General features: G+C 44.7%; 2 protein-coding genes across 3 annotated transcripts; one reads left to right on the forward strand and one right to left on the reverse strand.

Annotated features, from left to right (window-relative positions):
- Nucleotides 1–136: 136 nt before the first annotated feature.
- cetn2 (centrin, EF-hand protein, 2) lies at nucleotides 137–9960 on the forward strand. 2 transcript variants are annotated; one of them, XM_035649670.2, is made up of 5 exons: nucleotides 137–286; nucleotides 7672–7836; nucleotides 7951–8079; nucleotides 8277–8414; nucleotides 8613–9960. In XM_035649670.2, the coding sequence occupies exons 3-5, from the start codon at nucleotides 7957–7959 to the stop codon at nucleotides 8700–8702; spliced, it is 351 nt and encodes a 116-aa protein (XP_035505563.1). In that variant the 5' UTR covers nucleotides 137–286; nucleotides 7672–7836; nucleotides 7951–7956; the 3' UTR covers nucleotides 8703–9960. The 2 variants fall into 2 exon arrangements, with proteins under 2 accessions (XP_035505563.1, XP_035505561.1); XM_035649668.2 differs by lacking the exon at nucleotides 137–286 and adding an exon at nucleotides 7128–7465.
- nsdhl (NAD(P) dependent steroid dehydrogenase-like) lies at nucleotides 2243–6596 on the reverse strand. The gene is made up of 8 exons (XM_035649667.2): nucleotides 6009–6596; nucleotides 5826–5924; nucleotides 5552–5713; nucleotides 4450–4596; nucleotides 4208–4336; nucleotides 3791–3933; nucleotides 3043–3145; nucleotides 2243–2892 (listed from the first exon to the last, which is right to left on the reverse strand). Exons 2-8 carry the CDS (start codon nucleotides 5844–5846, stop codon nucleotides 2560–2562), a joined length of 1038 nt encoding a protein of 345 aa, XP_035505560.2. The 5' UTR covers nucleotides 5847–5924; nucleotides 6009–6596; the 3' UTR covers nucleotides 2243–2559.
- Nucleotides 9961–10441: the final 481 nt, after the last annotated feature.

Here is a 10441-nt window from a genome sequence, read left to right on the forward strand (position 1 = left end):
ACGAGCCCCGCCAGTCAAGGAAGTTACACGCGGGGTGGAGCGCAGTGTTTGTCTGTTCGTGCGCGCGCGCGTGGGTGTGTGCGCGCGCGCGCGTTGCTACGAGGTTGCTAAGGATGATTTTTGTCTTTGATTACTACATCTGCGCTTTGTTCATGGGAGTTAGCAGGCACACACACACACACACACACACACACACACACCTGTCGTACAGGTGGGGGGCTGACAGTCGAGTGTGAGAGCGAGCAGGGCCAAGCCAGTGGCGGCGACATCTCCCTGTGGGAGCTGGGTAGGAACAATGCACACGCATCACTAGAAATCAGATCGAGCACAGCACAAACACAACTTGGGCCGAGATAACAAATAGGAACAGTGGTCCGGACGACCATAACAAATAACATACAAGTCAATCTAAGGATATCTTTTTTTTTCTAATTGGAACACAGATTTCAAATTTTTATAAGGGCAAATTTAAAATGTTCAGTACTTTCTCATGTGCTTTTGTCCAAACGTATATTGAAACCACTCATTCATAAATGTGTAGTCTGAAGGGATTTCGTTTTCTGACATGATTAGAGCTTGGTGAAATTATTAGTGAAATCATTTTCACCTCCTTTGTGAGCACAATCTAAGTGTCTGTCTGTGTTGGACCAAAGTGAAAGACAGGAGAATTGATGACCATGCTCCTGCAATTGTCCAACAATTCCTTCACCAAATGTCAGTGGAGAGAGGACTCAGTATGTACTCAACATGGAAATTAACCCACGCCTGGTTCTGTATGAAAAAAGAAACAATCTCACACATGCTATCCTCACATTCGCAAAAAGCTGTTCCAAATGACAAAAAAAGGGTGCGGATGAATTTCGCAACATGTCACCGAGAGTGGGTGGAAGAGGACATTAGCAAGTCTGAGAGGCAAAGTTTCACACTGGCAAGTGTCAACGCGCACGTCTATTCTCTGCATGGATCCCCGTCCCTGCAGAAACCAGTCGGACGGCCTTGCCCGTTGGCTCCTACTCTCACAGTGAATCACCTGGGTGCTGCCTGCGTAGAATTAAAACGAGAAATGCAAAGTATCTGAACCTAACCCCCACCTCGTCGTCACCACACCAACACGAGGAATGACAAAAATGATTGACCTCGTGGAGAAGAAAAAAAGAGGAACAGCCAATTAATACATTCAACACTGCTATCGTGAAAATGAGTCACTCTGATCGACACTTTGGTAACAACTCCGTCATTATCAAAACGACAGGATGACAGATTGAACGTGTAAATAGAGGGACTGCAGCTCCAGACGGATTTTCATTGCCCATCCCATTATTGTATTCTAGCAGTTTGCCCAACTCATACAAACACTGATGATACGTAGTATCCAATACCAGATTCAGGCAGTGGCGACAGAGAGACAAAGATGATTTATGCATCTATGAAAATACTGTGTTCTAAATGTATGCATGTGGATGCCGTACGCAAGTCCTATATGTGATATGTTAAGTCTGTCTCGACTTCACGTGTGCAATGACATAGTTCCTGACTGCTGCAGTCCTTCCCCCTGCTCACAGACCTGAAAGAACTTTCCCGAATACAATTCCAACGAAAGAGATCCTCCTCCCTTGTGTTAATGTGATTCAATGCAGGGAGGGATCCCGCAAGGTTTCTGTTCTTTCAATGCAAAAATCCCCCCTTTTCTCTCACTCATGTTATTGTCTTACATCGGCGGAGCTTCAGAAAAAAATATTCTTAAACAGAATGAGGACCGTCTCTTACACCAGACTCTCATTAAATGATTCCTTTTTATATGCTCATGAGGAACAGTCACAGCAACCAAAAGCTGTTACAACATATATATGACTGTTGTTCTCAGGCAAACTTGAAAAAGTGCGAATCAATGCTATAAATTATTATCAGTAATACGCTGCTTTATATTACAGCCTCCACTCTTTGAGACTTTGGAACCTGGCTGCGGGGATTTGCCTCTGTTCAGCCAATACGGCCTGGCTCACAGTTGCTGCTCTTATTCATCTTAATGATCTGGATGGGGATGAGATCGGAGATTTGAGCAAGTCTTCAAAATAGCCCAGAAAACCAGTTTGATATGCATGTGTCACTGTGCAAGGGGGGAGCTGTCTTCTCGCCACAACATGGAGGCACACTATTTGACTAAAAAAATCACGGTGTGCTGTAACATCAGGACTCTTAATTCAAACTAAGGCGCCCATAAAGCAAATGAAATACACATTCCTGTCCATCATTTAGTTGAATGTATTAAGGCATTTTGATTCATCAGCAGCATCTCAATGTGTGTACAGCACATGGTTGGAACAGGAACACAGAAGATTTGCAGTATTCACAGTGTAAGATTAAACTTGAACTTTAAACTGTTAACTAAGTGCTTTAAAACTTCAGACGGCAATGTGTTAACAAAAACTAGGATACTCTCTGCTGCCACCTTCTGGACAAAACTGCAGATAAACATAAACACTGTGAGGTTTGGGTGAAGATAAACCGTCTCTTTTCTCATTTTTTCGATTTGACCAACACACGTCCCAACAGTCTTCCTCAAGCCCCTCGTCGGAGATGAGGGTAGCTCTGCACCGTGCGAGCGATCCCCTCCTTCAGACCGACCACCGGTTTGTAGCCCATGTCCTGCTTGGCACGTTCGCAGCTGTAGTAGTGGTGGGTTCCAGCCAGAGCCACTCTCATGGGAGTAAACGTGGGTCTGAAGGACACCAGAGGACGCAGGATCAGGGCCAGCAGCCAGAGGAGCAGGGCCAGTCCGTACACGAGGGTGTAGGGGAGGTGGTAGCGCGGCGCAGCATACCCCAGCCCCACCAACACCTCAGACATGAAGTCCCAGAATCGAACTGGCTCGTCGTTGGTGATGTGGTACGGCTGAAAGTGAAGCAGGGGATAAAAGACCAAATATTTAATCTTGCAAAGAGATCGCAGATACGCAGAGGTTGGAACCTAAAGCTGGGTGTTTCGTAACTAGCAGCAGGATCTCAAGGAGAAAATATTTTTAAAACAAGTGCTTTCACTCACTTTTCCACATATGGGCGAGTCCGGCCTCAGGCGTTCAGCAGCCAGGATGTGTCCATGGACTACGTTCTCCACAAAGGTGAAATCCACCAGGTTGGTCCCGTCACTGCGGCAAATGAAATAAAGAGAAATGACGTTGAGGATAGAGAAGTCAAAAAACAAGAAACAACTGTCCCTCAGCACACATGACTAAAACCATCCTTTCAAATGGCAGGTGAGTAGTGGGTATGACGGTGACAGTGTGGTTGAAGAGGGAGACGACTTTATATGGGGGTTTAGAAGTAAGTTTCAGGGATAATAAAATGGCAAGAATATCATTCAATTCTAGTTGATATGACGTGCACCGCGAGATGTGAGTCTAACTTAAGCTGACTCCAGTTGAGCTGCTTTCAGACACACTGTTGTCCGGACCTTTTCCCTGAAGTTTTCTGTAAGGGGCTGTATGTGAGAACGCCAATGTCCACGAATGTTGCTCTGGACATTTTCCTGAACTTTGCCTGTCAGCCGCTGAGTAACATTTGCAACATTGGCAAAATGCCCAAGTAAGGCCATGTGAGAATACAGAAGGAAAATCCCCAGATCATTCACAACAAGCGGGTGGGCGTGTTGATGACTGTAAACAAAACATGTCTCGCCTCCCGCATGATCTACCGAGACAATTTCCTGCTGTGTTGGTCACATGTGAAAGGCTGGTAGCACAGCTGAATAAGCATCAATGCCATGAATTGTTAAGTGCTGCCAAAAGACTTACCCGATGATGAACTTCATCTTGCCCCTGCGAGCCGTGTCCACCAGGATAGGAACCAGCTGTGGGTCCCGGGGGCCAAAGATGCCATGAGGCCGGATGGCGACCGTGAGGAAACCCTTCTCCTTATCACATGCTCCAAGGACCAGCTGGAACAAAGACAGAATAGAAAGGAGTCAAGTCTCATCGGGGATGCTCCCGGCTATTCGGTGAAAACAAAATCTCCCTCTTCTCATGCCCGTCCCAAGCACTCCTCCGTAAAGGAGAACTACTGATTCGGCAGCTCAATCCATTAAAATTATTTATTTATTTCAAAATTACGAGGAGCTGGAACTCGCACTACCGTCTGCTGAGTTCAGTATTTTAACAACTGAGCTACACCGATGAAACCAGTCAAGTCAAATTGAAAAACACCACTCTCACCTTCTCCTGCTCGATCTTGGTCTCTGTGTAATAGTCGATGGGCTTCTTCGCATATGGCAGGTCCTCTCCCCCGTTCTTGATGTCCGTCCCTTCAAACACCACACTGGCACTGCTAGTCAGGACCAATTTCTGGTAAAATAAATAAATAAAACAAGTTCAAAAACTTCAGTGGCATCACTCATCCTTAAAATAAGAAAAAATAAATAAGAACGTCCCAGTCTGTCACTCCCTGGTTTCCTCACCTGTACTCCAGCCTTGATGCAGGCCTGGATGATGGTGCGCGTGCCCTGAATGTTGACGCTCTCGAACAGAGCCCGGTTATCACTGCCAGGGGCTGGGGAGGCGCAGTGGAAGACCAGGGACACGTCCCTCAGGGCCGGCAACAGAGCCTGCGACAGACCAACACAGAAAACCATCCATCTGACTGTTGTGGCAGCTAGTGGAGCACCAGATGGCACCAGGACCCTAACCCATAGAGGCCAGGCGTAGAACGCAAAGGCTGAACCAAAAGTGGATGATCTTGCCTACGGCGGAATTCCTACTTGTCGTCACCGGCATGTTCCGCTCTTACCACTGTCACCTAGCAGCGGAGCTGCAGTTGCACACCATACGAGAAAGTTTGACACCGCCGCACAATGAATCCAGGTAAAGGTTGGGCCATGAGGGATCCACTCGTTGGATCCTTCGTTGCTCAGGAAGGAAAGCACTTATTTGTCTGCAACTTTTTTAAAAGGGCCTTCAAATGTAGCCTACGAAGGAGTCGGCCCCTGAACTGGGACAGTTACAGTACAGAGAAATCCTTTTATTTGAAAGATTTTTTTTTTTTTTTCTGTTTTACATTTTACATCTAATTAAAACCTAAGTGTGTGATTTTTTTACGTTTCTGGTGGCATCTGGTGGTGAAGTTGCAAAACACAGCCAACTGAACACCCGACAGGGGACACTTTATGGTGGCGCACCGCTGATTACATTTCCGGTGTCCGGCAGCGCTGAACATTCAACGCAAACGCGTCGCATTCTGTACTGTTTTGTGCACCAAACGTATTCAACACGACGAGCAAACATGGCGACTCACAGGGAGGTCTGGTCCACCTCATGTGACTTTATTTAACTCATTCAACGTTGACGAAAAAACATCGGTTCTTTGCTGCAGGAGATTATACATATATGAACACATAGATATGAACAATATATTAAATTTATTTAAATTAGTTATTCTAAATATTATGCACTGAAGCTTTAAATGTGCCGCCCTCTCTAAGTCTGTGCCCCAGCATGGGCCCCCCATCAACAACTCTCTAGACCCGCCCCTGCTCTCAACAGTCTCTGGGGACAGGTCCTTACCTGCGGGTCGCAGAGGTCTCCCTGGTGGAAGGTGACACCGGGCAGCTCGTAGCTCTGACGGATGTCGAACACCGACACAGAGTAGCCTCGGTCCAGCAGCTTCTCCACCAGGTGTCTGCCCAGGAAGCCGGAGCCGCCGATCACCGCGCAGCGCTTGTTACTCTGTGCGACACAAGGTGATTGACACGTTACAGGCGAACCAACAGCACTTCCGCAGCCTCTGTTAGGGATGAAGCAGGACTTCATGATGAACTACTTCTGTCGTGCAACTCACCGGTCGGACACGCGTGGCCATGGGGAGCGAGGGGAGACCAACAGGTGATATCAACAGCCGGCCGGCACCGTGGCGACAACAGTTTTCTTTACGAGCAGTCTGTAGAGGAAGTGTTCCTGAGTGTAAAACACGCGCCTCGCAACCGTGTGGACTTTTACCACAACACGTATCGGTGCCACTCACCTGCGGTCTTCTCCGGACAGCGAGACCTTCCCGCGAACAAACCACTGACCGTGTGCATCAGCTCAGCGAGAGCAGCTCTGTGATTGGCGGACCCGACGCTCGACACAAAGGGGGCGTCTGCGAGCAGCCAATGGTGTTCCGGGTACGTCAAAGAACGCCACAATTTAAACCAATCGGGGATCACGACCTGGTGCCATCCACCTCCAAGCTCAAAGACCTCCCCCACAGTTCCATTTGATGTAACATTATTTAAATTACAAAACTTACAATAATAATAATTCCTTCGATTCCTCGCTGTCTTTGTCAGTGGCTCGGGCCCTAATAACCTTGTCCGATGAGAAAAGTGAAATTGCGAAGTAAAAGAAACAGCAATACAAAAAAGAAATAAAGAACTATAGTCGAAGTGAAAAACGATAAATGACAAAAACAACAGAACTAAAGGCAGAGTTGCACCCTAATAAGGTGGCCACTGATGGCTTGTTTCATATTTCAACATACATGGAATGTGGTGTGTGATGCTGTGGACCACTATGATAATAATGTGTTTCCTAAGGGGTAATGATGATGGCCCTCCTGGCAATAATGGCAACATAATAATAATGACAACAACGACGACGACGACGACGACGACGACGATGATGATGATAATAATAATAATTGTTATTATAATATATTCTGTTAAAAGCAGTTTTATCAACGCAATATATCTATGATTTGAGGCCTACTGACACCAGAGGGTGTATTGAGACAATGTCAGAACAGTATGAGCAAATGCACCATTTATATTATACAGTAAAAACTCTGATATATATATATATACACACACACACACACACACACACACACACACACACACACACACACACACACATATATGTGTATGTATATTGTATATATATGTGGCAAAATTCTTACCTTCCTTATTTACTGTTCCAGCATTTAATATTTCTATAGGAAACTTAACTTCATTCTTCACATCTCTGGATTTTCCGATCATGTCTCGCGTCCCGTGATATCCAGCAACCAATCATCTCTTTGCCCGACTGGTGCGTTTCTTTTCGACTCCAGCGTGTGCCTGTCCATTCCTGCCTTAAAACCCGGGGCGGTCGTGAAATGACGCGCTTGTCTGCTGGCTCAGAGGGTGGACAAATCAAACACCCACACGCCATCGCGCAGCTGAACCTGTACGTGCAGTGAGCTACAAGACGTTTATTTTTCCACATTTCAGCTGCCGACCCTTCGAAATAAACAGGAGGTTCGTTTATGCATAAGAGAATAAGATCTTAGATGCAGTGTAGCTAATCGATCAATGCGATCTACTGGCGTCTGTTAAGGCGTCTTGTGATCTCTTCCTCTCTAAATGATAGGGAGGCTTCATCGCCCAGAGGAAAACATTGATTACCTAATAGATTAGCAGTTCCTCCTCTTTTTGCCAATCAAACACACAGACACTTATGGTGAGTGAAATGTCTAATTTTGACCTAAATCTTTGTTAATGTGTTGCCACGGGTTATTGATGTTTCAGTAGTTCCCCAATCTTGTTGTTTGTATGTAAGAGGAAATACATTTTTACACACAGAATACTCTCTGATTCTGAAGTTATCCTAAACGTGGTAACTCTATTTTTCTTTTCCTTCTACCTCCCCTCCTGTGATCCCACCAGGCGACCAGTGCCAAGAGACCGTCCCTGCAGGGCCCAGTGCCCCCTCCTCGCAAGAAGACGACCCCCAAACCAGAGCTGACCGAGGAGCAGAAGCAGGAGATCAGGGAGGCCTTTGAGCTGTTTGACACAGATGGCTCCGGACACATTGATGTCAAAGAGCTCAAGGTGAAACACAAATCTGAAAGGCAAAAAACACTGAACACAATCAACACGTGTCGGGGGAGGAAGAATCTGTTTCCTGTTGTGTACTGATCTGTTCGTCTTCCTCACTGTCGCCAGGTCGCGATGAGAGCTCTGGGGTTTGAACCCAAGAAAGAGGAGATCAAGAAGATGATTGGTGAAGTGGATAAGGATGGCACAGGGAAAATCTCCTTTGCCGACTTCCTCAGTGTCATGACCCAGAAAATGGTATATGTCTACGTTAGCAGCTATACTTAATGCGCATTCATTGTGACTCCACAGGAATTGAATTTTATTCAGTCTGTTAGAGCCAACAAACCTCACTTCACCTTGTCTGTCCCATTTATATTGACAGATTTAGACTACTACATAACTGCAGAATAGCAGCTTGTAGTAAAAACCTTCTTCTTCTTCTCACCCATCAGGCCGAGAAAGACTCCAAAGAGGAGATCCTGAAAGCTTTCCGGCTGTTCGATGATGACGAGACAGGAAGGATCTCCTTCAAGAATCTGAAGAGAGTAGCCAAAGAGCTCGGAGAGAACCTGACAGATGAAGAGCTGCAGGTAAAGCACATGATTATGTAATAGAGCAGTATTCATATGTTACGAACACAGACTACTGTGAGTGTCAGGCTCGTTGGTTCACAACTGTGATTTTCAAATAATGTCAACACAACATTTGCTCGTAAATGCAGTCAAACTTTAGCCTCATGTGCTCCGTTCTTCTCCTCATCTTCCTCTTTACGTTGCACGCCTGTGAAGGAAATGATCGACGAAGCCGACAGGGACGGAGACGGAGAAGTCAACCAGCAGGAGTTCCTGCGCATCATGAAGAAAACCTGCCTGTACTGAAGGAAAGAAGCTCGATGTCATGGGCTCGTTGACCCAGCGCTGAGAGGACCGGTGGTGGTTGTACATGTAATGCTGCTCATAGACATATATCTAGTTATTCCTTGTCAAAATGTTCCCTCTATTATTCTGTCGTGTCATACACTTTCACTTCTAAAGGTTTATATGTCCAACACTTCAGTCAAAGTCATGAACCACTGATCCATCTTGCTTCGAGTCACTTAGTCATCTACATTGCATTTGCCAAAAAAACACACATTGATGAAATATTAATATTTTTGTTGGTTATTTTTTGTCAAGAAATTCTATGGTGACATTACATTACAGTGCTTTGATTGATAATACAGTGTGTGCATTAATTCAACCATCTATAAGATGCTCGATTTATACTGGCGACTCGTGTGTTTCATCTCTTTTATATTTTGTAATAGCTGTTAGGTAAGTAAGAATATTAGGGCCAGACGTGAGAAAAATATGAGAGGAGGAAGATTTTTTTTCTTTTACATTTTAGTAGCCTAAAGGATATAAGAGGGGTTTTTTTGTATTTCGAGAATAAAGATGACATGTCAACTCCTCTGGTCAAATCCAGTTACAGGAGCGACTAACATCCATATGAGCTGCCATTGTTCCAGATTTCCAAGTTCGTGTGGTTTCTCACCACGAACGGACAGTTTTCAGCACAATCTCTACCGAAGAGAATTTCCTTGCTACTAAAACAAGAACAATTACGCAAGGCATTTTGTCGAGGAAGTCATATGCACTAACACAAGTTGTTTGATATATTCTTAAAAGTTTGACTTTAAACGTGACATTTTAAGATCTATTCGACATTTTGACTTTATTCTCAATATGCAAATTGTAAAAAAAAAAATCTGATTTAGTTAGATCTCATCCTCGACATTATTCTCGAACTGTAAAATGGGGGCCCTAATACTCTTCTGTAGTAAGGTAACCGCTTGATAACCGGGTGGTGCTGTCTCCCCTCAGTGCTGCCTGTGGATTTGTGCCTGTGCCTCTTTAAGGGGGTGATCAGTCAGGGAAGCTGCCCAAACCCCTCTGACCTTAAACACCGTCTCATTATCTTTAAAATATGGCTGATCGATTGTGTTTTTCTTGTAGCCCCGACTATTTATCCTTCTGTTGTGTACATTTACTCTCCTGTAATCTCGAATGTTTTGTATGATATACAGTATGGTGAATTCATAAGCAGATCCACAATATATTAGTGTTTAAAATACAAATTAAATATCCTGAAGCAGTTCGTTCTTTTGTTTTCATCTATTACAAGTATCCCTTATCTAGGTAATTATCAGAACAGTTTTTAAAACTTGCATCACGAAAGCTTGACTTTATTCCTCTGCAGTTAATAGAACACACTGTTTGACTTTGAAATGCATCTCAGGGTGATGCAATAAATATGATAAAAATCTTTTATGCTGAACAGAAGATACTGCTCATGGATTCAGATATGGAATAAGACTTTATGACTTACTTAAGTTGGTGACTTTGTTCCTGTTGTCAGTTGTTGCAGCTCCCGAGGGCGTAATCCATAGACTAGACTTGAGGGATGTGGGAGTGACAGTCCCAGGTGGTGGGTGATGGCTGCTGCTATATATCAAAGGCATCGACACTTGTGTAACTTATGGTTATAACTGACCTTAAAAGAAAAGGTTTAACTAAACATCAAATATCCTAAATGAGGTAAAATTATTACAGAATAATGTTCTTGTCACACAGCTTCT

This window comes from Scophthalmus maximus, chromosome 9, assembly GCF_022379125.1.
Source record: "Scophthalmus maximus strain ysfricsl-2021 chromosome 9, ASM2237912v1, whole genome shotgun sequence".
Classification (NCBI taxonomy): domain Eukaryota; kingdom Metazoa; phylum Chordata; class Actinopteri; order Pleuronectiformes; family Scophthalmidae; genus Scophthalmus; species Scophthalmus maximus.

What these genes read in the sequence shown, in the direction of transcription:
- nsdhl (XM_035649667.2), bottom strand. Translation starts at nt 5,846, where the DNA reads ATGGCCACGCGTGTCCGACCG. An exon ending in TGGCCACGCGTGTCCGACCG is followed by an intron (nt 5,714 to 5,825) that starts GTGAGTTGCACG and finishes TGTGTCGCACAG; the next exon opens with AGTAACAAGCGCTGCGCGGT. An exon ending in GAGACCTCTGCGACCCGCAG is followed by an intron (nt 4,597 to 5,551) that starts GTAAGGACCTGT and finishes GGTCTGTCGCAG; the next exon opens with GCTCTGTTGCCGGCCCTGAG.
- cetn2 (XM_035649668.2), top strand. An exon ending in TTGATGTCAAAGAGCTCAAG is followed by an intron (nt 7,837 to 7,950) that starts GTGAAACACAAA and finishes CACTGTCGCCAG; the next exon opens with GTCGCGATGAGAGCTCTGGG. An exon ending in TGACAGATGAAGAGCTGCAG is followed by an intron (nt 8,415 to 8,612) that starts GTAAAGCACATG and finishes ACGCCTGTGAAG; the next exon opens with GAAATGATCGACGAAGCCGA.